General features: G+C 40.6%; 1 protein-coding gene across 6 annotated transcripts in view; it reads right to left on the bottom strand.

The window, feature by feature from the left end:
- Positions 1–27,532, bottom strand: part of GRM7 (glutamate metabotropic receptor 7) — an 882,926-nt gene that overhangs the window by 146,870 nt on the left and 708,524 nt on the right. For 5 of the 6 annotated variants that reach the window (XM_003309593.5, XM_516252.7, XM_063806588.1 and 2 more), the window contains one exon: positions 15,337–16,272. In XM_003309593.5, coding sequence (XP_003309641.1) covers positions 15,337–16,272 — 936 coding nt within the window. Of the gene's footprint in view, positions 1–9,977; positions 10,271–15,336; positions 16,273–27,532 lie in introns of those variants that run through there. The other variant, XM_063806589.1, reaches the window with a different exon arrangement.

The raw sequence follows: 27,532 nt of genomic DNA, 5'->3' as shown, positions 1-27,532 counted from the left end.
GGAATCTCAAATCATCCCTGGTTGCAGCTCACCTCTGTTACCTGCTTTGATCTGAAATGCTTCTGATGGGTTTCCAGAATGAATACTGCTGAGGCCTGTCGGGAAGACAGGTTTGGAGGTTTTGCATTTCTGGAAATGCACCCTGCTGTCAGTAATGCCACGTTTGTATTTACATAGAGGATGGTGAAAAACAAATGAACTCATTAGGATGCCAAGTAAAAGGGCAATCACTCTAACCTGGGCACATGGTTAACCAAAAATATTATGTCTTGCTTGTTCCTATCCCCAGTACCTAGCAGACTGGCAGGGCTACAGGGTGCAGTTATGCAGGCAACACACCGTACAACTCCATGGGGTGGCATTCTTATAACCTATGTGAATAGCAGCCCCTGGCATTACACAGGATGCAAAATACAATCTGCATGGACCTACATTTTGGTTATGATTCATGGCATCTGGACACAACAAGGTGCTGAATAAAATTTGCTGAATCAATGAGGGATTTTTTTAAAAAGCCTAGGAGGCTAATTTGCTATCTGGGAACTATCTCAGATGGCCACTGGACAGGTGAATGAGACTTGGAATAGTCACATCATTTCAGAAGAAAGGAGGAAAGAATTGGGGTCAGTAGCCTTAGGACATTACCTGTAAGATTTTCTTACTTCCTGGAAGTTGTAGACCCTTGCCTACATAATTGATTTGATAAAATGAGTTCCCCGAAGCTAGGAAAGTATGATGCTTATTTTGTGAGTAAATCACTTTCAGTGTTTTTTTTTTCCCCCCTTCTGTGGATTGTGTCAAGGGTGTAATTTTGGAAGCTCTATCAAATGTGCAGGTGCTTCGGAAACTTCTATCTGGCCTCCCTGACCCTACTCTTGCTTCTCCACAGTTTTCTTCTTATCAACAGTCCAAGTGGTCATTCTAAAACATAAATCAGTTTCTAAAGCTTCCCACTTTTCCCTTCTTGCTCAGAATTCCAAAGCCCTACATAAATAGCTACTGGCTACCCCCACCCCATTCCATTTTCTACCTCCATCCTCTACACTCCAGCTTCTGTTTCTCACGCCACTCACACTCTCCTCCGAGCACCTTTTCCCTTGCTTTTCCTTTTGCTATTTCATTTCATGCAGGTTTATGCTTGAAGAGCACCTCCTCCAAGAAGCCCTCCTGACCATTCACATCTAATACAGGAGTCCCGGTAAGATCTATCTCCCATCTTCCTCTACCTTTCCTATGTCTTCTTGTCATTTTCTATTTGTTTGTTTGCATATTGTCTCACTTTTCAATAGAATGTGATTTCCATGAGGGCAACGAATTTGTCTTGTTCCCCTTTCCATCCCTGGCACCTAAATATGTACCTGGCACATGGTGGCTTTTTGTAGACATTAGTGGGATGAATCAATAAATGTTTGAAACTGGAAAGTGCCAAAACCCAGCAAACTGGATATAACCACAAAATCACTGGAAAATAAGGCTATGAATATGGGGCCACTCTTTCACCATCTGCTACCTGATAAAACTGTACTTTAACGATACCAAAAGGAGAAATTTGGTGAGGCAATTGCCAGAAGCAATGATCTCATCAAAATAGTATTTTAAATGCAAAAGTATTATTGTTGAGTCAGTGCTGTATAGAAGGATGCATTTGAAAAGATACTCTAACTAGCAAGAGCATTTCCATGCATGGAATATTGTTACATTATTGTGTAATTATGTGTGGGAGCCCCATTATCTTATCCATGGAAGAGGTTACCAGTCCACTCAGGTCTTCTAAGGTTTAAACTGTTCCTAGGCTGAGTACAAGGGTAGGGTTGGTGCTAGAATTCAGTTTCCCCATGTTTTCCAACACAAACTAGCTTCTCTCCAGCAGTGGACAAATGGCATATACACAAGTCTGTTAAGGGTTTGAAGGAAAGTGAAGGTTTCTCTGTTCCATATATATATTTCCTGAAGAAATTGTGGAAAAAGTATGAAGCTAGAGGAAGATGATATTAATACTGCAAATAAAAATATGTAATCTTTACTGGCCACTTGTTAGGTACCAGACACTGTTTTGAGTACTTTACATGAAATTAATGTATTTGGGAGGATCAGCTTGATCCTTTTGAAATCTGTCAGATCATGTTGTGCCTCCATCCAGAATCCTTAAAGGCTTTGCATGTCGTCCAGTCTGATTCTGCATGCGCTGGTGTCCTGCCACCTGTCCTCCAGGCTCATCTCCTACCATGCCCATCCTAGCTCACACTACTCTTCTAGTTATTTCTCAAATAGCCTTGACATGCTTCTGCCTCGGCACCTGCTGGTCTCTCTACCTGGAATGCTCTTCTCTTAGATCTCCTCATGGTTTGCTTCTTTATGTCTTTGTTCAAAGGTTGTCTTCTCAGTGAGCCCTGCTCTGAGCCCCTATTCCTAATTGCAGACTGTATGCCCCATCCTGGTATTTCTTCTCTTATCTACTTTTTTTTTATATATTTGCCACAGTCTGATATTCTCCTTATATTTCATTTATTCATTTAAAGTCTGTCTCTGGCCACTAGAATGCAGACTCAGGAATTTATCTCTTTTGCTTGCTCATGCCTCTTCTGCATACACAACAGTGGCTAGGATATAGCTGCACACACATATATATATATGCATATTTTAATATAGATACATACAGAATGAATTAACTCATTCAATCCTCATGAAAACCTTATGAGACAAATACTATTGTTAATCTCATTTTATATACAAGGAAACTGAAACCCAGAAAGATCAAGTAATTTGTCCAGGGTAAAAGAATTGATCATTTTTATTGTCCGTATCCCAGAGCGTTATGTGAGTCAGGTCCTGATAAGCAACTTTCTTTTTCCCTTTCTGGCTCTGGGACCTTAGAAAAGTCACTTAACTTTTGTAAGGCTCTATTTTCTACTCTGTAAATGGGGATGACATCAGTCCCTATTTAGAGTTTGGTGTGGCATTTCAAAGAAGTAATCTATATGAAGTGTTTGGACTGGTGATCGATACACAGAGAATGTTCAACAATTGGTGTTCTGGACTCTGATTTGCACCATCATTTTTAACAATTCTAAGTACTATATTATGTAGAAGTTCTATAATGCCCTGTCACCTCCCTTTTGTTAGCTACTTACATTCTGGTGAACATTCTGGTACCTCTATCTTTGAGGAAGTTTCTAATTTCTCCCCTTTCCAAAAATCCTAGAAATGGAACTACTGGGTGAAAAGTTACTCATATTCTAAAAGCTTTTGATATACAGCATAAAACTACCCTTCTTAAAAGATTTGATCACTTTGGACATTCATTTGTAAACGATAAGAATATTCGTTTTCCCACATCCTTACCATCACTGTGTATTACTGTATTTTTTCATCTTTACTGTTCTGAAGACTGAAAATTATATATGAGATTGGACATTTTAATATATTCATTCATAATCAATTTCAATAAATAACTTCAAAATCAATTCTTTCACTTTAGAAAGTCTTTTTTATGTTTAACAGTGGTTGGTCATCCTTGACTATTAGCTTTGTCTGCGCAATCTTCATGACATACGCCCTCAGCAAGATTGATCTCGCTCAAGGCTGTTCTTGCTATAAACCTACTTTCTTATTTTCACAGACATCAGTGTACATGGCTCTCTCTAAACAATATATTGAGGGTAGAAACTGTATCATACTCCACAACAGATTCATTCATTCCTTCTTTCATTCTTCCATCCAATCCACAGGGATTTATTAAGCACTTACTAGGTACCAGTCACTGCTTAGAGCTCTAGGGATACAAAGTAGAACTAGAGACAGAGCAGGGCCTTACCTTTAAGGTACTTTCATTTTAATGAGGAGATACAGGTACACGTGAACAAACCAGTAAGTGACATAAGTTACTGAGGAATAGGAACAAACAGAACATGACTGGGGTGGAGCTCCCTTTAGCTGGGGTAGAGGAGAGTTAAGGAAGCCATGATATGTGTCTGTAGGCTGAGCTTCAAGTGGTGAGAAGAACACAGCATGGAAAGGTCTGCGTGACAGCCTCCTATAAAGAAGGCATATCCTGAACAAAGGTCCTGGGAAGGAAATGGCCCTGGGGTTTTCAGGAGCAGAAATACTACCAGCAAGACCGAAGAAAAGTCAGCAAGGATGAGAAGAAATTGGAAATGAAGGTCAGAAAGCTAAGAAGGCAATAGATTATCTAAGGCAGGTCCGGCAAGCTTTACTGGTAAAGTTCCGGTTTATAAATATTTTTAGCTTTGCAGGTCATATAATCTCTGTCACAGCTATTCAACTCTGTCTTTGTAGCAATAAAAGCAACCATAGGCAGTACGTAGATGAATGGATGAGGCTGTGTTCCAATAAACCTTATTTATAAAAACAAGTTACTCATTGGACAGGTCCATGGGCTGTATTTTGTGATCTTGAGTTAAACCTCCTGGGCTCTAAGAAAGAGTCTGAATACTGTCCTAATTGTAATGGTGGCAGGAGGCAATGATAATAATAGTAACAATGAGAAGCTGCTGGAAGGTTTTTGAAAAAGCAAGTGATGGATCCTCACTGGTTGGGGGTCACAGGTCATGTTACAGGTGCTTAAAATTGATTGTTAAATAACAGGGGGACATTCTGAACAAAAAGGAAATTATTTTAAAACTTGATCTCCTAGAATATCTAGCTCGGGGTGGTAGACACTGAAGGAATAAAGATAGTATCACTATAGGGAACCAAAACCTTTCTTAGTTGCTGTTTCAGTACATCTACTAGTCAGGTTTTTTTTAGACCTGTATGAAGGGAGGCCTTGGATCAAAAAAATCACTGTTGGTTACAAGTCAAGGAATCAATTGGAACATAAAGCTGAATGGGAGCACACAGGCACATTACAGAGACAATTTTCAATTTCAGGCATCAGAGGACCTGTTACAGACACTGGTGCTTCTGCATCAGCTAGACTGATTGTCAGTGTCACCATTAAGAAATCATTTCCTTACATTTTCTTTTCCTAACAACTGCAGTGGGAAGCTGGATTTCTGTGGGAAAATCCAATGATGATTCCCTTCATTTCCCAAACCCCTTCATTATGATCTAAAACTCAATAAGCTTGCTTACCAATCATCCACACAGCTCTCAACCCTGGAATAATATGGGACGTCTCCTCTTACATGGCCATTTCTAGAGATTTCAGTCCAAGGACTGTGCCATTAACTTGCCTCTACTGTTTATTCACTGTTGCCATATTGTCGACAATGAAGCATCTTAAGATTCTGACCCATTCCTAGTACACTGTAACTGGGTAATGTCCAAATATAGAAACTAATACAAAGGTTCCAAGGCCGTATAAAACACTTATCCCTATGCAGTCCACTCAGTAAAGATCTGGGAAAAAAAGATCAGCATTTAAGTTGAACCTCAGTTTATGGCAGTAGAAACATCTATGTGGTTCTTCACTCCTCAGTTAATTTCTTTAAAAAAATAATGCACAAGGTACTTCCATACCTCAAGATCTACAACATGAAAATAAAAGATAATGATCTGATTGCTGGGTTAAAACCAAGGGCTCCATTCGTCTGGCATTTGCTGTAACACCAGGCAGCAGCCTTCACCTCATCAACAATGTAATTTGGCCATGATGCCTCAATCTAGTCACTTTGACAGGGAACTGGGAAGGTTACCAGAGAAACACAATGGAATTGATAGAATTGGAAGGCAGATTTCGCCAGCCTAAATATCTGGCCTTGATGCTAAAACCCAATCATTACAATCTGATCTAGGGCTTTGGGTCTGTTAGCCAGAATCTCCCAGGTGTGAACAACTGACTCCTTACATATAAATCAAGCCTTTTTTGGAAACAACCTAAGTCCTTTGCAAGTGATAAATCACTAACGTGAGATCACATCAAAGTTGAAAGTGAGGATAAAGAGCCTGCAATATGAGAAGGAAAATGGGATGTTTTGTTTCAGTCATTCATTTGTCCACCAATAGATTTCTACTGATGACTTACTGAGTGTGAGTTTCCTCCTTCAGGTATATAGAGACATCGAGAGCTTCAAGGAAGTGCTAGTTTAGTGGCATGAACTTGTCTTTTACATTCCTTGCCACAGTATACCTTGCTCTATGATCTCTCTATTGACTATTTGTGACCCGTTATCTTCCCCAACACCATCACGTGCATGAGACTTAGATGGGAAAATGTGGCTTTTGTTGAGTTGGGATATTCCACAGGGGCCCTCCTTGAAACCTGCAATTAGATACCTATTTATTTGAGGTTGCTCACTTCTCAATGCTTGATGACCTGAAAACTTTATGGCCAAACCCAGCCAGACCAACAGAGCCAAATGTGGTCCTGAGCTGGGTGGGTAGAGAGCAACCAAATGTATTATAAAAGGTAACACGCTGAGCCATCTGAAGATGCATAACTCCACAGCAGGTGGCATGTGCCCTGAACTCTTACGCCCCAAGTGCCAGTCATCTGAGGATAGCTTTATTCATTAGGAACTGCTTGCAGTTCAACAGCCAGAGATCCATTATACTCAGAAGAAACTAGTGTTGTGGTAATGTACTAAGAATATACCAAAACAAGGAAGGCTGTATATGGGCAGTATTTCTAGTATACGGATACTCTTCAACAACAATTCTTATGATTACCCATAATATACATCCATTATTATGGTGTTGCAGTCTCATTCCAATGTCTCATGCTTTACTTGGGGAGGGAGGGTATAGACTGAAGCTAGTGTTCAAGTTTCCACCCCACCAAACATCCCATGAAGCAGAGATGGGAGGAGAATCATATGCTGAGTTCTCATCTAACGTTCTTTGGTATGAGGGGTTCGCTGGCCTCTTTCTGAAGGGGGAAGTAAAGGTACCATAGGTGACTGCCAGCTCTGATCCAACTTTTGCTCTAAGGGATTCTTCTCATTCTTCTGCACCCTTCAGGTTGTGTGCTAACCTGGGTCTGAAAATATGAGCATTAGGAAAGTCCATTTAAATCACGACTGGTAGCCAGTGCCTATCTTCCCAGGGTAAAATTTCACATCTTAACTGTCATGCAATCCATTACTTATAAGCAATGAGTAATTTTTTAAAGCATAAGCCCAAGTGTGTCACACCACTATCCTATAAACCATTGAAACACTTCTCTCCTTGTTTAAAAAACAAAGTCCATGCTCCTTAATAGGGCACACAGGGCCTTCTGGGGCTTTGCCTCTACCCGTCTCTCCAGTGTCAGCTCTTATAGTCCCGCTAATTTATACTACAGCCTCTCCTGACAGTTCCCCCAGATATGTGACTATTTTACCTTCTGGGGACCCTCCTGCCAATGCCCAGGTAGACATATTTTGCTAAGAGGAACCTAGGGTAGAAGAATAAAGTTATCCTTTACTGAGCATTTACCATGTGGTAGAGAGTGTTTAAAGAGCTTTACATACTCTAATTTGCACAATTCTAATATCATTACAAATATATTTCTAGGTTCAGTACTGTGCAAATAGGCCAGTTGGCATGAGGCCGCTTAATGATTACATTTCAAGAAAAAAAGAGGAAGAGGGGAGAAAGAGAAGGGTTTCTGTAAAAAGCAATTTGTAATGGGTTTATGGAGATACAATTAATATATAATAAACTATTCATGTTGAAGTATGCAAATTGATCAATTTTGACTTATATATATCTGTGAATCCACCTCCACAGTCAGGAGAGTGAACACATATTACCCCCCAAATTTTCTCATGCCTCGTTGTAATTCTTCAGCCCTTCCCTGCTTATTCACAGCCAACAACTTACTTTTCTGTCACTATAGGTTAATTTGGATATTTAAAAACTGATATAAATTGAATCATACAGTATATATTCTTTTATGTCTGGGGCCTTTTAATCAGCATTATTTTGAGATTTATCCATGCTGCTCAATGCATCAATGGTCCATTGCGGTTTTTTTGAGACAGAGTCTGGCTCTGTTGCCCAGGCTGGAGTGCAGTGGTGCAATCTTGGCCCACTGCAACCTCTACCTCCTGGGTTCAAGCACTTCTCGTGCCTCCACCTCCCAAGTAGCTGGGTTTACAGATGCACACCACCATGCCTGGCTAATTCTTGTATTTTAGGTAGAGACAGGATTTCACCATGTTGGCCAAGCTGGTCTCGAACTCCTGACCTCAAGTGATCCACCCATCTCAGCCTCCCGAAGTGCTGGAATTACAGGCGTGAGCCACTGCGCCCAGCCTGGTCCATTGCTTTTTACTGCAGAGTAATATTCCATTTTGTAGATAAACCCACCCCAGTTTGTTTATCCATTTACCTTTTCAGGAACACTTGGGTTGTTTTCAGGGTGGGGTTATTAGAAATAAAGCTACAAAAAAAAACCCTCATGTACAAGTCTTTACATGAATACACTATTTCCTTTCTCTTGGGTAAAATATATAAGAGGAATGGCTGGAGCAGTATGCTAGGTATATGTTTAATTTTTAAAATACCTGCCAAGCTGTTTTCCAAAGCAGTTGTACCATGTTTTATATTCCCACTGGCAGTATATGAGTGTTCTAGTTGTTCTTTATCCTCATTAGCATCTTGCATCATCAGTCTTTTAAGTTTGTATGCTGAGCAATTTAAATATTTTCTCTTAAACCTAGAGGTAGGAATAATTAGACCCATGGTGAAGACGAAAGTAGTGAAGACCAAATAAGTTAAGTGATACATCCAGAATGTACAATGATTAGGCTCAAAGCAGTATAGGATGGTGGAGTAGAAGAAAATGCCCAAATAAACCAGCTTCTAGGACCAGAAGAAAAGAGGGTAAATGAAGTTGGAAAGAATTCACAATTGGGCCAGTATTGACCTATAGTCTATGGAGCCGAGAATTTGGCAGTCCCCTGACTGCCCATCAGCACACCACGCTCTGTTATGGTTTCCTGTGCTTTGAGGAAGATTCTTTCTGAAAATGAGAGATGGTCTCTGATGCTTTGAGAAAAGCTAGGGAACAGAGATGTGTCAGTTTATCCTAGTTTGAGGCCTGGGTCCCTGTGGCTGTGTCTCTTAGTGGCTGAGGTCTCAAAGTGCAAGACACCTATGGGGAAAAGTGAGCTCCAGGGAGCTCTCCACGGGAGGTGGCAGGAAGATTCAAAATCTATTGTTGAGTCTTCCCTTTTAGCAGGAATTTCTCTTCCTGAGTATCACTCTGTTCAAACTTTCAGCGATTAAAGCCTTTCTTTTAATGTAGTAAGCTATTCCCTTATTAGTTTTAGCTCAGTTCAGTTTTATACAGGCCCTTGATATTTACCTGCTAAAGTAGCTATTCTAGCTAAAGCAAGGGTCTAAGATGGTTGAGACTCCAATTATCCTAGGTGACTGCATATGAAATTAGCTGATTCATTATGGCAGGAAGAAAAACGACTGCACCATCCCAAGCCACTAGCTAACACCAGCCTTGCAAACAGCTGGTTTCTGACAGCTGTTTAGAGAGAAACTCAGTTATCACCCAGGTCACAGCAGGCAACAGAAAGGAAATAGTTTCATAGGCTTCTGATGGGAACATGAACAGACAAAACCAAACAGCAGAAGCAAGACCTCAACAACCAGTATGAGCTCCTGTCACAGCATGAGTGCACAAATGGCATCAGCAAAAACTATGCACTGGGACACCTCTCTCTCCTGTGTTCCAAAGCAAGGTGAAAGTTCTTACTAAGCATGCCAGAAGAGAAAATATGGAGTTTTGTTTTAAAATAAGTTTGGGTATGTGTGTAAATATGTGTATGTTTATATGGCTGGAAGTTACCACCAGATGATTGGACAATGATTGTCTTTAGGGTGTGGGATAATGAGAGTTCTCTTTCTTTGCTTAGTTGTTGTTGATAAAAAAGATTAAATAGTCGGCAATGTTATTTTCTAAATTAAACACATTTTGAAAATTGTATTTCTATTGAAATAACAAAACAACATAACACAAAATAAAAGATAAAGCTTACTCTACTCGCATATTTTCTTAATGCTTAAAAAGTCCAAAATAGCTTTCAAACCTGCTCCATCTTTTCCAGTCCCTTAAGCTTTCTTCAAACCAGTGCCATCTTTTGTCAAATTATTATAATACTCAACTAGTTTGCTTACCTCTAGCTGCTTTTTGCACTCAAGCACTATTTCCAAAATTCCCATTTCAAAATACCCTATGCTCACATTTCTCCCACATTTAGAAACTTCTGCTGACTCTTCATAGGTTCAAGGAGAAAATTCAAACAGAGCCCTTCACAATTCGGCTTTGCTGCTTTTTGCCATATCTTTGCCTCTGCTATAGAGTCCAGCCCTACAAAATGAGAGGGTGGTGGCATTGCATTAAAGGAAAGACCATGCAGAATTCAACAGGCACATAAGTCAATATTTCCTCTTAAGGTAGAACAGGCATTTCAGCTTACAAGCTACAATATTTCAAATTAACTTGACCCACTATATGGAAAAGATGTGACTCTTGCCAAAAGTTAATTTGGAATTCACGTTGTTCAAAAATTTGCAGATAGAATGAGGTTTCATTAATTCTGATTATACTCTCACATTTTACAAGAGTCAAAGTTGTGTAAGTGCAATCTGTCTCTTCTCTATGTGCTATGTGTTGAAAACACTGTCCCTCTCTTTTTAACATGTAATATAATTTCTTACTACATTGTCATGCCACTTTTTCTGCCTCTAAATTTCAGTCCACTTGTCATATTTTCTGTGAAGCTTAAGTGGAAGCTCCTTCTCCATGTGGCTGTCCTTCATTCTTTGTGCTACAACTATCATATTTCTCACACTTATTCAATGTTTGTTTGAAGACCTACATTGACCATTAGTGTATGAGTTCCTAATGGAAAAGAACACTGTTTATCTCTGCATCACAGTCCTTAACAGAGTACCAAGGGCACAGTACACGCATTGTAAGTTTAATTACTGAAAGACCATGAGAAAATTTTAAACAAATCAAATAGCACAGAAGCATAAACTAATATATAGCTTCCTAAGAGAACCAGGGCTGCTCCTTGCTGTGTGGCATTTGGCAATTTAACAAAAAAGATTTGTAATCGGAGATGAAACCAACAAGAATTAAAGCACACCCCAATTCCCTGACTATTCTTTAAGTCGATTAATCTTTACGAAAACTATCATTGGTTTTCACACAATGACAGCAAACAGCTGAATGGGAAGAGGTATCAAGAATCCGAAACTAAATCAGAAATAGCAATGGATTTCAAATTCATTCCAGTTCTGATGTGTTAATAGTCCTTGCTTTAAAACTGTATTGAAAAAGATTTCAAGACTATACCAGAGTACAGAGGAAGTGTGTCATAATTGATTAGTGATGTCTGCCTTGGGCATGGATGGAGAAACATTTATCTACCTGCCAAATTTTCTGATCCCTCTATTAGTTCTAGGCAGATTTTACTTTGTGTTCAGATTCTGAGGGGCTATCTGTTACATGCAGAAGATCAAAAGTTCTTGGTCGATATTCTCAGCCCCACAAAAATACCGCTGGGGAGCACCACTGTCTACCTATTCTATTGCTATCTCTGGTCCCAAGACCAGGGACTTGGTCCTGACTTTTTAATGGTCTCTGGCCCAAGCCTTGGGACTGATGCTTCATTTAGACATTCTAATCCTTGACTTTGTCTTTGTGGATTAGTGTCTTTCTGATCTCCTGGTTCCTTGATTTCTGGACCTCCCCTTTGCTTGAAATGGGAGTTAATTGATTCCCAAAGGTTCTGAAGTTAAGAATCAAGTAAATATTTACAGGATGTCTTCTGTAAACGGGAAGAAAGTAGTAAGGCTTTTAAAAAGTATGGTTGGCATCGTGTCCACTGGCATTTTTCCAGCAAACTTGAAAAGTGAATAGTTCTATGCCGCATTCCAGACCTGTTGAACCAGTAGGGGATTATAGGGTTGGGGAGACATGCAATAATTTGTTAAATTCCTCAGGGGATGATCATGAACACAATTTGAAGAACCACTGAGGTAAGAATCCTGAACTGGCTCAAAGTTTGCCAATAGTTGCCCCAATTCGGTCATTTAGTGACCGAAGGCTCCCGTGGAAATCAAATTACTTAAGTTTTGTAATATACCCTTGTTCTGTTATAATATGCACAGAAAAGTGGCCTGTGGGTGCCATTTTAGAGGACACAATTCTTTCTTCAAGCCACTTTCCTTTTTAGAAATTTTCTCTGCCCTTCAATTGCCTCAATCTTTTTCTTTTTCCTCTTCTCACGGTCCTCCTATCTAAAGAAACACACTTACACACAAAGGAAGACCTTTGAGAACTTCTGATCCCATTCCTTGTGTATCAAGATCATTTTCCCTTTGTAGAGTCACACTGCACAAAGCATGTCTCCCTGCCTGTGTATAAAGATATGTTAACTTACCTAGAAAGCTCTTTAGGCAATAACTGGCTACAAAGCTCTAGATGAACATATCACCTATAGAATTTTTCAGATTTTGACCGGGTAGCCTGTATGTTCCCTACCTGAGGCATATTTCTTTTCCTAGATGTGCAACTCTCTGAATAGACACAACCACAAGGCAAGCTTTTGCTTTTTATAGAAAACATTCTAGTCTTCAACAGATAGTGCCAGAGCAAAATAATGGGATATTATCACATCAAACTGGGCCAGCCAGCTTCTACTGTGCTATTGATGTACCAGTTTTAGTGTGTTCTTGCATCATTACGTCACCTAAATATAATTCTTGAAGCTAGAATCATTCTCTTGTGGTTAAAGTTCACCACTTCCATCCCTGGCCACATGGCAAGATGCTCATTCTAGAAGTCATGGGATTAACAATGATAAAACAAGATAGCAGTGGTCTCCCATATCCTCCTTAACAAAAGCAAAAACAAACTTCATGGGGGTTAATATTTTGCAAAAAAAATAAGGAAAAGAACACTGCTGTCTCTTTATGTTCTGCTTATGAATTTGACAGAAATTTTTACAGATATTCCTAGCATACTCAATATAAATTCAATTTCTTGAAACAGTAAATTGTTATTACTGAACTCACTGCCTAATCTTATTTTTCCTGTTATAATATAATTCTTTGATTTAAAACACTTAAACTGTTTGTTAGAGCTAAACAAAAATGAAAAAGTTGTGATTCTGTAGGTTGCTGGCTTGGCAAAAATCCCTTCTGATGTGATCTCTTTTTTACATTTGATAATTGGCCACTTTCCACATTTTAAATGCTATAGTTTCATGTATACACGCTGGTATTTTCTCATTGGTTGTTCATGCTTCTCTAGCCATATGCCTATAAGTGGATGTGCATTTTCATGTAATAATTTACTGTTCCCATTTGGCAATTTTGTGCCTTTAGTTGTGTCAATCAACCACGTAAAACTTCATAACCTATTGAGAATACACAAAGAAAATTACGTGCCTTCTAAAACTCTGGTATAAAAAGCACACTGCTTGAAAGCTTAAATTTCCCCACACTCCAATTCTACCAACACATTGTTCTCTAGAACAACTAGAATTCAATTCCTGAAACCTTGTTTCAATTTCAGGTTTTTAAATGAATGCATAAATTATACCTGTGACCTTATTGAAAAGATCCATAATCATGACTAGAAATGAAAAATGAAATGGTAGAGACATCAGACTCATCTATAAAACCATTATAATTATTTTTCCTTTTTATGTTCCTCAAGAATAGACTTACGGGAAAGGTTTTAATGTCTTTAACCTGTTGCATGAGGTATTGAGTTGTTTTAATAACAAAATAATTATTATCTCCATAGGCTTTTAAGATACTCATCATTCCCTATAAAATGTTCAATAGTTATCAACTTACGAGCACGTATTTGGGGATTTTTTTTTTCTTCTCTCTATTGTATTTTACCACTCTAACTCATATTTTACTATTCCCTTGGCCCAGGAATACACAGAAGAAATAAAATGATATTCAAGTTGGTTTCACAGACAGTAAACATAGATTATGAAATTGAAACATGCTATGCTTATTGAGCGTATATTTTAGAAGAACTTTCTCTAAAATACTTTATGACTAAAACCATAATCTGGAACCATTCATTCTCCTTGGTTTTAGAATTCTGTGTGGTTTCATGAAATATTTACTTTTTTAAAAACACAGTTCAAAATTATAGCCCCTCTGAATTACACAATTTAGGTAAAATACATCTTTTCAGCTGGAAAACTAGATGCCATTAATCCTTTGTATGATTATATGGAGAACAGAGGTAACAAAGAAAAACTAGAGTAATCTAATTCCTGGATACATAGGCTGTTGTAAATTTTTAGACATTCTAAATCAATCCCTGTTCTTCCCATTTGAGTCCCTGAATGTTTCAGAGATTTGTCCAAAGTAACGTGGAATCAGACTAGACCCCCAATGTCCTGACATCTAATCAAGCTATCCCTAAGCCCTCTTTGCAGAGTATGTCAGTTAGAACTCCAGATCACAGTTGTACTGACCTGCCAGAGCTGCCTACATCCAGTGAAAGACACCATATCTTATCAGTATCAATATCTTAGGGTTGATATTACATGAAACTATAGCCACGTGGGTGAGTATAGGAGTCAGATGTATAAGAATCATGTCTAGAATCAACACCGTAGAATTGTCTAAATCAAAGATTCACAAGACTTATAACTACCTGGAAGGTGCATGTGAACTAGCAAATATGTTGGCCTCAAAGTTTCACAGCTTGATGACACTAGCTCTGCACCAAATATTGACTCTTCCTCTTTTAGAAAGTTGCATCTCTGATCTCACTGTGAATTGCTGGATGTGATTAATGTCCATCTAGTTGTAGGGAGCCTATGGTGAAATGCTAACCAAATCTTTCCTATATTCACCCACCTGGGTATATATTGTGCATATACAATTGGGCAACTCTACTCTGTTGTAAAGCTTGAGTACTAAATGCAATGGACAGCAATAGCCTAGGTAGCCACTAGGAAGAGCGAGAGAGCATTTACACTGGTGATAGTAATGACCATCACACACTCCCACCTGGAGAAGGTACTATGCTCCTCTTTTCCTACCCCCAAAAAATATGTGGGTAAGTGGAGAAGGTGGGGAATAAATGAATATGAAGGGTTATTTTAGATAGATAATTTTATGCTAGATAATCTCTCATTACATTTAATAATTCTATAATTTAATTGATTTGAAAAGGCTACATCTGGTTGGTTTCCAGTGGAATGAACGTGGCTCAGTTTTAGACTCTTGTAGCACTGAAGCCTACTAGACCTTGAATTAGTTCTCTACTCTTGGGAATACCATTCTGCATATACGAAACTTCTTACTTTATACAATCAATTTGGTTTCAGTACTTACAAGAATGAACACATTTTTTAAAAATATATTATGATGTGCATTTTCACTTACCTTTTCCGCTGATTGAGCGGTGCCAAAAAAAATTGGAATGAAGGCAAGCCATACTATACATGTCGTGTACATAGTGAATCCAATGGGCTTGGCTTCATTAAAATTCTCTGGTACACCCCGAGTCTTGATGGCATACACAGTACATGTGACCATGAGAAGAATGCTATATCCCAAGGAGCAAATGATTTGGAGATCTGTAATGTCACACTTGAGAACCCCTCTGGCTTGCTCAGGGTTCATTGTCTTATGTTCATCATAGTCTATGATGATGTTGGGTGGATCAACACCAAACCAAATGAAAACCCCTAGAAGCTGAACTGATATTAAACTGGAAGTGATTGCCAGTTGTGATGTTGGGCTTATGAGTCTGGGAGCTGTTACTGATTTCTTGCCCTGCTCAAATATGCGATAAATCCGATTTGTTTTCGTCAAGAGGGCTGCATAACTGATGCACATACCCAAGCCCAAGAAAACACGCCGGAAAGAACACACTGCCACATCTGGTTTGGCAATCATCAGGAAAGTGATGATGTAGCAAAGAAAGATGCCCGTCAAAAGAACATAGCTGAGTTCCCGCCCAGATGCCCGGACAATGGGCGTGTCATTGTAGCGGATGAAAGTGGCCATGACAAAGATGGTGGCAATGATCCCCAACATTGCCAGGAAGACAGGAATCACAGCCCAGGGGGAGTGCCACTCCAGTTTGATGATGGGAATATCCTGGCATCCGGTTCGATTTTCATTGGGCCTCTGGTCATAGGGGCAATGCTGGCATGTCATCTCATCAAACTGGTACTGGTAACCATCGCAAGGCTCACAGGTCCAACAGCAAGGAGTTCCTTTCTGTGTCTTCTTTCTCTGTCCTGGCTTACATGGTAGTGTGCACACTGAGGGGGGTATCTCTCGGACTCCTTTACCCCACTGCATGTCTTCTATCTGTAACATAAGAAATAAGAAGGTGAATCAGGCAGATTCTTCAAGAGAATAGAAAAAGAACACCAGCAGCAAACAGTACTCATGGCAAGTGACATACGAGGCACGAGGTTGAATAGTTTACCCTCAGCTTGCAAGAGTTACAAGTATGATTTGAGCCCACACCATAGGATTCCAGCATCCTCACTCTTCACCATTAGAGTGTTCTCAACATGCCAGATCTTAAGAATTCCCTGAGGCAATACAAATTCCCTCTTCCCATTCCTGACATTCTAAATATGAATATCCTGAAAAAGAACCTTAGGGGCTGTATTTATAACAAGTGCCCAAAGGATTCTTGTGAGCAAATAACTTGAGAAAAACTGGCATGCACTCTACTGTCTTCCCCCCTGGGTAATAAGTATAAATGTCCCAAATCAAGTAAAAAACAAAAACAAACAAAAAACTAGGACAGTATGAAAAGCTACACTTATCTCCTTTGTTAGGTGTTTTTTTAAAAATGTTCTAAAATTATTTTGGATAATACTGCAGTGCTGGCCACCTTCTCTAAAATTCTCTAAGCATTACTGTCATTTTCACTGAGAACTTTTGCAGCAATGTGAATCTAGTATCACAGGGGAGAAGTGGGGCTTACTAATGAAGGCTTTAATTGTATTAGACTATTTCCTATGAATTCAGGAAGTATTTGATAAGAAAATAATATGGCCTGGAAACCATTTGGCTATCCCCCATTTGCAGATGACATTTAGACTATGCTAGAGAAGAATGTATTTGCTTAATTGAAACATTGGTTTTCTGGAGGGGAACATACCCAGCAGTGTTCTGAGAAATAATGGCATTAGAAACAACGGGAAACTTTACTGTTGGGTGGAAATCTCATTAGAGTAGGCATCTCTCCTCTTTGCCAGCACAGCATCTGCTCTTTCTTTTCTCTTCCCTGGTATCAGTTCCTCAGATTTCTTTTCTATATGCTTTCTGTGCGGTTGAACTTACACTGAAGCTCTTGGGTTGTGCACATGACCCAGGCCTAACCAATTAGTATATTGTAGTGGTTCTCAAAATTGAGAGTGCATCACCATCATATGGACTTGTTACAATAGAGTTTGCAAGATTTTCTGATTCATTGGATCTGAGATGTGCCCTGAGAATATGCATTTTTAACACGATCCCAGGTGATGCTGCTGAGGATTGTTCAGGAACCATGTTAGTCAACTACTGATAACATTCCAACCTCCTAGCCACAGAGATTGGGTCAGAGATGGCATCATTATGTCCCAGGTCATAGAATTTAATTTCTTGACTTTTTCTGAGGTCACATAGGATAAAAATATTTGTTTTCACTGGATTCAGAGTTTCCAGGATAAAAGATGGCTAGTGCTGATGGCTAAAAGGAGGAATTTATTAGAGAAAGAAGCCAACATAGAGGGAAGCTGAGTGGAAAGACAAAGATCACTAGTGAGCTTGTTTGAGCTCCTGGATATAGCTATCCCTGAAGCAAGAATTTTCCTAGACTATGGCATTATGTAAGCCAGTAAATTTATCTATGTTAAAATACTTTGAAGTTTATTGTTAATACTTGCGACCAAGAGTCCTGAGCAATATATGCATGAAATAGTTTTAGTATCCACAAGTCACAAAAGATGTACTACGTCTGCAAGTTGTTATACAGAATAATTCCAATTAACAATTATGGCTGATTTTCTCCATATGTAGTTAATTGAATTTTTAATACAATTGAACTAAACAATAGATTAGAAAGATACTGGAAAGTCTGAGACATGTTTTTAAGTGCATAATTTTAAGAGATAAAGGCAAAAGAAAAATAATATATTGCATACTGGAATTTCAGTGTTGTGTTAATATACTGAATGAAATGCATAGCAGAGAGTGATTCTTTCATCAACGCTTGAATGTGAACTACATTCAAATTCTGAATTGAATGTAGCTAACTTGGAAAAATAAATGGCTCAGGAGTTAAACTTGGTAAAATAGCATAACCTTTTAATGGTTGAATTTAAACTTTAACCAGAGATCCAAGCATCTTCAGATGACTCTTATTTGCCTAAGCACAAAGCCCAAGTCAGCACTAATAAATCACTAACTATAAAGCACAATCTTCTCTTTCTCAGTATCATCATTTTTGAGACAATAAGTCACTGGAAGCCATCCCAGAGTCATAAAATTAGGGAAATAACTTATGACAAGAGAGAAAGATCGCATTAACTTTACAAATGTCAAATTTCAAGAGTTGGAACCTAAAAAAATTGCTGGTATTAATACAAGTGTTTTCAAACATCAGAATAAAAGGTCCTACTCATGGCTACCAGGAAAGATGAACAATAACAACAACAAAAATAAATACATTTGCTTGATTTCAACATTAGTGGCTACTCATGTGCCACATAATTAAACTTTATAGGAATAAATGTAGGGCTCATACAAATATATAAACAAATTATCATCATATGTAATACTTTACAGCCAGTTTAAAATGCTGCCAACTCATTATTTTTCCCCTTGGAATAAAATAAAATACCTGGCAATGCTGCCCAGCTTTTTTTTTCTTAACTTATCCAAATATATACAGAAGCTGTAACCACGAACATCACATTGACTGATCACTTAATTTGTTTTCAATTTTCGTTTAAAGCAGGTTTCAACTCAATTTATTTGTATTTGTTAAACCAACAAAGATTCCTCCTGCTCCAGATGGACAGAAGTCTAATTTACTCCTTTTGCTAACAAAAATCATTATTGAAAATATAATCTGTGTCCCATGAAGGTACTGATTAACATTTAAATGCTCTAGTAAATGAGAATTGTGTTAATGTGATGTATATCATTTGTATATATCTATACCCATCCACACAGATATGCTGCCTTGTTTCATAAGAAACAATCAGCTGAAAATGCCCATGGACATCTATTTTAAAGGAAGATAATTATTTAATGCTATGAAAAATCAAATCTAATGTCAATTTACTTTGCAAGAAGGCTAACAGGAATGTAAATTTCAAGTTTCTCCTGAACTCCGCAACAAAACTGTTTCAGTTAGCTGGAAAGCCAGATGTAAGGTGCAGAAAGATTAAGAAAAAGACTGATGTGTTTATCATCATCTTCATTAGAAGATGCAAGTTTACATTTCTCCATAAAGATGCATTTTCCTTCTGGACATCCAAGGTTTATGGTTTTGGGGTACCTGGTCTTAGTAGGTAGCTCCTGGGGAAGGGCTGAGATCCTAGCTTTTGGCAAGAGAACAGAACTTTACATCTCCATCTCACAGCAAAAACTGACACTCTACATGGCAAATAGACTGCATAGATAAATGGATCAATAGTTTAGGGAAAGAGCAAATTATGCAGTTCTGGTCAAAGAAAGCAAAAATAAGTTTGTTGTAGAGTCCTAGGAAAGTGTTTTTCATTCTTATACAAGAGGAACAAAGAACGAATATGCTATTGTTAACTTAAAAAAAGAAACTCAGACAGACAGGCTGTCTGGAACAAAAGATTTCATTTGGGAAGAGCAAAGGGTTGTAACCCGGGGTGTGCAGCACACCCAAGGAAAATTAAGACAAAGGAAAGACACCCACACAAATCGCTTTGAAAGAAAGCTCACTGGTCTCAGAAACTCACTGCAGGAGTTGTCATTAGTTCACTGGGGGAGATAGTCATTGGTAGGCGACTGTCCTGATCTGAGGTTCTTATCTGAAATACTGCAGGCCAGAGAAAATTCCTGTGAGAAGCTCTTCTTGCTGTTTGCAAGCTATGAGCAAGACATTCAAGGATGCAAATACGTCAGCTTCTTTGTTCTGGCCTTCACTAACTCTATTTTGGTTAGCGTTTTGACACGTGACTCTATTTTGTACTTCTCACTTCCACACTGCCTTCAGCCTTTGAACTTTGATTTGTGCATACATGATGGTTAGAGCTATAGTAGCCATTTTTTAACAAGAAAAAGACAAGGCACCTGGGCACAGTGGCTCACGCCTGTAATCCCAGCACTTTGGGAGGCTGAGGCAGGTGGATCACGAGGTCAGGAATTCAAGACCAGCCTGGCCAACATAGTGAAACCCTGTCTCTACTAAAACTACAAAAATTAGCCAGGCATGGTTGTGGGCACCTGTAATCCCAGCTAGTCAGGAGGCTGAGGCAGGAGAATTGCTTGAACCCGGGAGGCGGAGATTGCAGTGAGCCATTATTGTGCCTCTGCACTCCAGCCTGGGCAACACAGCAAAACTCCGTCTCAAAAAAAAAAAAAAAAGGCAAGCCTAAGACACAAAGCTCACATGCTGAGGATGGCAAAAAAATAATAAAAATAAAATAAAAATAAAGACGACAGAAAGACAGATTAAAAAGAATTTACATCTTTGAAGGCAAAATTATGTCACCAAATTAACTAACACTAATAAAACTCTACCCTGGAATTTTGAGCGTGAAATGATAAACTGTCTTTAATGGCTAACCAATTCTCCATGGCCATCTACTAATTGCAGTCACGCATTCTATCTAATACATTTTCTCTGCATTTGGTACATGCAAACCTTCTTAGTGTGTCAGAAAAATCCACCAATAATTCAAGTTCTTACGTGGATAGTAGGCAACTCTAGAAACAAATGGAAGTTTTTCTTTTTGTCTCCTGAGAATGCTCAGAAAAAGGTGTGGTAAAGTACTGAATTCAGAAAATCAGCTTTGACTCCATTGCTTCTGACTCAGACAGAAACAGAGAAAAAGCACCACCAGCTAAAGTTTTCTAGCACACATGTTGGGGAAAAAAATGGTGTCTGGCTCTAGTAGAGAGACAAAGCTACTCCGCAAGTAATGTGCAGACCTTATAATCACTGGAATTTTAAAATAAAACTAAATTAGTTGCTGTCTTACTGCCAAACACAAAAACCAAAGAGATAGAATTGTTATAAACACTGTTCAGTGCATCCATTTTTATGGAGAAGAGATCTGTTCCTTTCCCCACGCAGACACACTCTATCTAAAAGAAAATTTTATCACTTCAGGGATATTTTTCTTGGTGAAATTCCATTTGCATATTTCCAAAGCTTACTCCATAGACCAAGCTGGCTGGTGCTTTTATTGCATAATTCTCTGCAATATAATTTTTACTTGTTAGAACCTTAATAGAATGAGCTAATTTAAAAAAAGAACTTTTTTATTAAAATGCCATTTGTTCATTAAAATACATTTGTCCTATCTAATTGATAGAAAAAAAAAAGCTTTTTACGAAGAATTCATAGGTATGTTGAATTTTCAATACTAGGAAAGCGCCAGGTTTTGGTTCTGATGAGGAGGGGTGAGGTAGAGGAGCTAGCGAGTGCTTGGTAAGGAATTCTGCAACACCTCAAGACATTTTTAAACTCAGCCCCTATTTCTGAACATTAAGTAGCATGACTAGACAGCGAACAGAATTTAGGGACTATATTACAATAAAAAACATTGCCAATTGAGATTCCACTTATTCAAAACTTATAAAAGTCAACCTTTTTAAAATGTACTCCAGGTAGAAAGAATTATTATAGGTAGAAAGATTATATATATATATATATATATATATATATTTTTTTTTTTTTTTTTTTTTTGAGATAGAGTCTCACTCTGTCGCCCAGGCTGGGGTGCAGTGGCACAATCTCGGCTCACTGCAAGCTCCGCCTTCCAGGTTCACACCATTCTCCTGCCTCAGCCTCCCGAGTAGCTAGGACTACAGGCACCTGCCACCATGCCTGGCTAATTTTTTTGTATTTTTTTTTTGTAGAGATGGGGTTTCACCATGTTAGCCAGGATAATCTCGATCTCCTGACCTTGTGATCCGCCCGCTTCAGCCTCCCAAAGTGCTGGGATTACAGGTGTGAGCCACTGTGCCCAGCCAGCATTATTAGAATTTTTTTAACTGCAGTAGACCCTGGGCATCCATAGAAGGATACAGAACTGTATTTCACTGCAAAGCCCCAGGGGATCCTAGATGGATGAGACTTCCCTAAGGTTTCTGAGGCTCAACTTTGAATTGAAGCAGTAATTCCTAATTTGTTTGCACATTTGAATTACTTGGGGATATTCTAAAAATTCCAGAGCCTGTACCACACCCCAGATAAATTAAATCACAATCTCTGAGGGGCAAGAAATAGGCTTTAGTGTGTTTCAAAGTTTCTCAGGTGATTTCAGTATGTGGACAAATTTGGGAACCACTGAACTAAGATCTCCAAAAGGCTGGGATGCAGAAGAAAATCTTTGTGCTGTTAAGTGAAATAATGACTACAAAACCACTTCTCTGGTGATATGGTTTGATTGTCTCTCCACCCAAATCTCATCATGAATTGTAACTCCCACAATTCCCATGTGTCATGGGAGGAACGTGATGGGAGGTGATTGAATTATGGGGGGTGGGCTTTCCTGCACTGTTCTCATGATAGTGAATGAGTCTCATGAGATCTGATGGTTTTGAAAATGGGAGTTTCCCTGCACAAGCTCTCTCTTTGCCTGCTGCCATCCATGTAAGACATGACTTACTCCTCTTTGCATTTCACAGTCTGCCATGATTGTGAGGCCTCCCCAGTCATGTGGAACTGTGAGTCCAATAAACCTCTTTCTTTTGTAAATTGCCAAGTCTCAGGTATGTCTCTATCAGTAGCATGAAAACAAACTAATACAGTAAACTGGTACCAGTAGAGAGGGGCACTGCTGAAAAGATACCTGAAAATGTGGAAGTGACTTCAGAACTGGGTAATAGGCAGAGGTTGGAACAGTTTGGAGGGCTCAGAAGAAGACAGGAAAATGTGGGAAAGTTTGGAACTCCCTAAAGACTTGTTGAATGGCTTTGATCAAAATGCTGATAATGATATGGACAATGAAATCCAGGCTAAGGAGGTCTCAGATGGAGATGAGGAACTTGTTGGGAACTGGAGCAAGGGTGATTCTTATGGTTTAGCAAAGAGACTGGTGGCATTTTTCCCCTGCCCTAGAGATTTGTGGAACTTTGAACTTGAGAGAGATGATTTAGGGTATCTGGCAGAAGAAATTTCTAAGCAGCAAAGCATTTAAGAGGTGACTTGGGTGCTGTTAAAGGCATTCAGTTTTATAAGGAAAGCAGAGCACAGAAGCATGGAAAATCTGCAGCCTGGCAATGCAATAAAAAAGAAAATCCCATTTTCTGAGGAAAATTCCAAGCCAGCTGAAGAAATTTTCATAAGTAATGAGGAGCCAAATGTTAGTCCCTGAGACAATGGGGGAAATGTCTCCAGGGCATGTCAGAGGTCTTCATGGCAGACCATCCCATCACAGGACTGGAGGTCTAGGTGGAAAAAGTGGTTTCATGGGCCAGGGCCAGGATCCCTGTGCTGTGTGAAGCGTAGGAAATTGGTGCACTGCGGTCCCAGCTTTTCTAGCCATGACTAAAAAGGACCAAGGTACAGTTCAGGCCATGGCTTCAGAGGGTACAAGCCCCAAGCCTTGGGAGCTTCCATGGAGTATTGAGCCTGTGCATGCACAGAAGTCAATAACTGAGGTTTGGGAACCTCTGCCTGGATTTCAGAGGATGTATGGAAACTCCTGGATGTCCAGACAGAAGTTTGCTGCAGGGCAGGGCTCTCATGGAGAACATCTGCTAGAGCAGTGCGGAAGGGAAATGTGGGGTGAGAGCCCCCAAACAGAGTCCCTACTGAGGCACCACCTAGTGGGGCTGTGAGAAAAGGGCCACCATCCTTCAGACCCCAGAATGGTAGATCCACTGACAACTTGTATCATGTGTGTGGAAAAGCCACAGACCCTCAATGCCAGCCCATGAAAGCAGCCAGAAGGAAGGCTGTACCCTGCAAAGCCACAGGGGTGGAGCTGCCTAAGGCCATGGGAACCCACCTTTTGCATCAGCATGACCTGGATGTGAGACATGGAGTAAAAGGAGCTCATTTTGGAGCTTAAGATTTGACTGCCCTGCTGGATTTTGGACTTGCATGAGGCCCTCGTTTTGGCCAATTTCTCCCATGTGGAATGGCTGTATTTACCCAATGCCTGTACCCCCATTGTATCTATGAAGTAACTATTTAATTTTATTTTACAGGCTTATAAGCAGAAGGGACTTGTCTTGTCTCAGATGAGACGCTGGACTGTGGACTTTTGAGTTAATGCTGAAATGATTTAAGAACTTGGGGGACTGTTGGGAAGGCATGATTGGTTTTGGAATGTGAGGACATGAGATTTGGGAGGGGCCAGGGGTAGAATGATATGGTTTGGCTGTATCCCCACCCAAATCTCATTTTGAATTGTAACCCCCACAATTTCCATGTGTTGTGGGAGAAACTTGGTGGGAGGTGATTGAATTATGGGGGCGGTTCTTTCCTGCGCTGTTCTTGTGATAGTGAATGAGTCTCATGAGATCTGATGGTTTTAAAAATGGAACTTCCCCTGCACAAGCTCTCTCTTTGCCTGCCACCACTGTGGCTGGAATTGGTGGGTTCTTGGTCTCACTGACTTGAAGAATGAAGCCGCGGACCCTCGCGGTGAGTGTTGCAGTTCTTAAAGGCGGCGTGTCCGGAGTTTGTTCCTTCTGATATTTGGATGTGTTCAGAGTTTCTTCCTTCTGGTGGGGTTCGTGGTCTCACTGGCTCAGGAGTGAAGCTGCGGACCTTCGCGGTGAGTGTTACAGCTCTTAAGGTGGTGTGTCTGGAGTTGTTCCTTCCTCTGGTGGGTTCATGGTCTCACTGGCTTCAGGAGTGAAGCTGCAGACATTCATGGTGAGTGTTACAGCTCATAAAGGCAGTGTGGACCCAAAGGGTGAGGAGCAGCAAGATTTATTGCAAAGAGCGAAAGAACAAAGCTTCCACAGTGTGGAAGGGGACCTCAGCAGGTTGCCACTGCTGGCTGGGGCAGCCTGCTTTTATTCTTATCTGGCCCCACCCACATTCTGCTGACTGGTCCATTTTACAGAGAGCCCAGTGGTCTGTTTTGACAGGGTGCTGATTGGTGTGTTTACAATCCCTGAGCTAGACACAAAGGTTCTCCATGTCCCCACTAGATTAGCTAGATACAGAGTGTGGACACAAAGGTTCTCCAAGTCCCCACCAGCGTAGCTAGATACAGAGTGTCCATTGGTGCATTCACAAACCCTGAGCTAGACATAGGGTACTGATTGGTGTGTTTACAATCCCCTAGCTAGACATAAAGGTTCTCCAAGTCCCCACCAGAGTAGTTAGATACAGAGTGTAGATTGGTGCATTCACAAACCCTGAGCTAGACACAGGGTGCTGATTGGTGTGTTTCTAAACCTTGAGCTAGATACAGAGTGCCGATAGGTGTATTTACAATCCCTTAGCTAGACATAAAGGTTCTCCAAGTAAGTCCCCACCAGGGTCAGGAGCCCAGCTGGCTTCATCCAGTGGATCCCACACAGGGGCGAAGGTGGAGCTGCCTGTCAGTTCCCCAATGTGCGCCCGCATTCCTCAGCCCTTGGGTGGTCGATGGGACAGGGCGCCGGTGGAGCAGGGGGCGGCGCTCGTCCGGGAGGCTGGGGCCGCACAGGAGCCCACGGAGGAGGGGGTGCTCAGGCATGGCGGGCTGCAGGTTCCGAGCCCTCCCCACGGGGAGGCAGCTAAGGCCCGGCAAGAAATCAAGCGCAGCGCCAGTGGGCCGGTACTGTTGGGGGACCCAGTACACCCTCCGCAACCGCTGGCCTGGGTGCTAAGCCCCTCATTGCCCTGGGCCGGCAGGGCCGGCCCGCTGCTCTGAGTACCAGGCCACCAAGCCCACGCCCACCAAAACTCCAACTGGCCCACAAGCGCCGGGGGCAGCCCCGGTTCCCGCTTGCGCCTCTCCCTCCACACCTCCCTGCAAGCTAAGGGAGCCAGCTCCGGCCTTGGCCAGCCCAGAAAAGGGTTCCCACAGTGCAGCGGCAGGCTGAAGGGCTCCTCAAGTGTGGCCAGAGTGGGCGCCAAGGCCGAGGAGGCGCCGAGAGCGAGTGAGGGCTGTGAGGGCTGCCAGCACTCTGTCACCTCTCAGCACCTTTGTAAGACGTGACTTGCTCTTTCTTGCCTTTCACCTTTTGCCATGATTGTGAAGCCTCCTCAGCCACGTGGAAGTGTAAATCCAATAAAGCTCTTTCTTCTGTAAATTGCCTGGTGCAGGTATGTCTTTATCAGCAGTGTGAAAACAGTCTAATACATCTTGTCTTTAATTCTTGATATTGTGATGCACTATTGAGAGTACACAAGGACCCTTCTGGGGCCTGCCAGGCTCCCCAGTTCCCAAGCATGAAAATAAAGAAAAATTCTGAGCCCCATCAAGGGAAGTTCCAGGCACCTTAGCTAGCCCTGCCACCAGCAATTAAGGAAGTGAATGAATAACTTACTAAGCAAGAAGATAACAATAATCACCCAAGTAAGTCAGGGTCATGAGATGTTTGCTTCCCGATATAAACTAAATATAACATCTTGACATACGTTCCTGAGTTGTTTTCATAAACCGGGACACCCTGCTAGATGAAAAATGCTGACTGCTGTCATGCAGACCTCACACAAACTGGAACTGGAAAACGAATGCGGAAGTTCCAAGAATGCCCCCACCCTCAACTCATTTTGAAAACCCTCTCACCCCTGCACTTAAAAACCCTTGCATATAAGTCATCCTGGAGTTGTGTCTTTTTTTTTTTTTTTTTTTTTTTTGAGATGGAGTCTCACTCTGTCACCCAGGCTGGAGTGCTGTGGCATGATCTGGGCTCACTGCAACCTCTGCCTACCAGGTTCAAGCAATTCTCATGCCTCAGCCTTCCCCAGTAGCTGGGATTACAGGCATGCTCCACCATGCCCAGCTAATTTTTGTATTTTTAGGAGAGATGGGTTTCACCATGTTGGCCAGACTGGTCTCGAACTCCTGGCTTCATGCAATCCACCCACCTTGGCCTCTCAAAGTGCTAGGATTACAGGCATGAGCTCCTGCCCCTGGCCAAGTTTGGGTCTTAAAACATTTGCTGAAACTTCTCCTCACTTGGTGCCCAGCAATACACATCTTACTTTCTATGCAAATCACAGTGTCATTGTTTGGCTTTGCTGCACTGGGTGGAAAGCCCCAAGTTTGGTTCAGGAACACTGCCTCTTTTTAAAAGTCTGGATGGGGCACCTAAAATGCTTAGTTATACTCTATTATGATTTAATGGGAACATACAATATTGTAGTGGAATTACAAATTTTCACAGACAGGAAGGTCTCTAGGCTTAAGTTTCATAATGTTATTGGTTAAACAACTTAAAATGCCTACAGAAGCTGGACATATAG

This window comes from Pan troglodytes, chromosome 2 (assembly GCF_028858775.2).
Source record: "Pan troglodytes isolate AG18354 chromosome 2, NHGRI_mPanTro3-v2.0_pri, whole genome shotgun sequence".
Classification (NCBI taxonomy): domain Eukaryota; kingdom Metazoa; phylum Chordata; class Mammalia; order Primates; family Hominidae; genus Pan; species Pan troglodytes.
The sequence above is the reverse complement of the archived record's forward strand: the minus strand, read 5'-3'. Positions and strand labels throughout refer to the sequence as shown.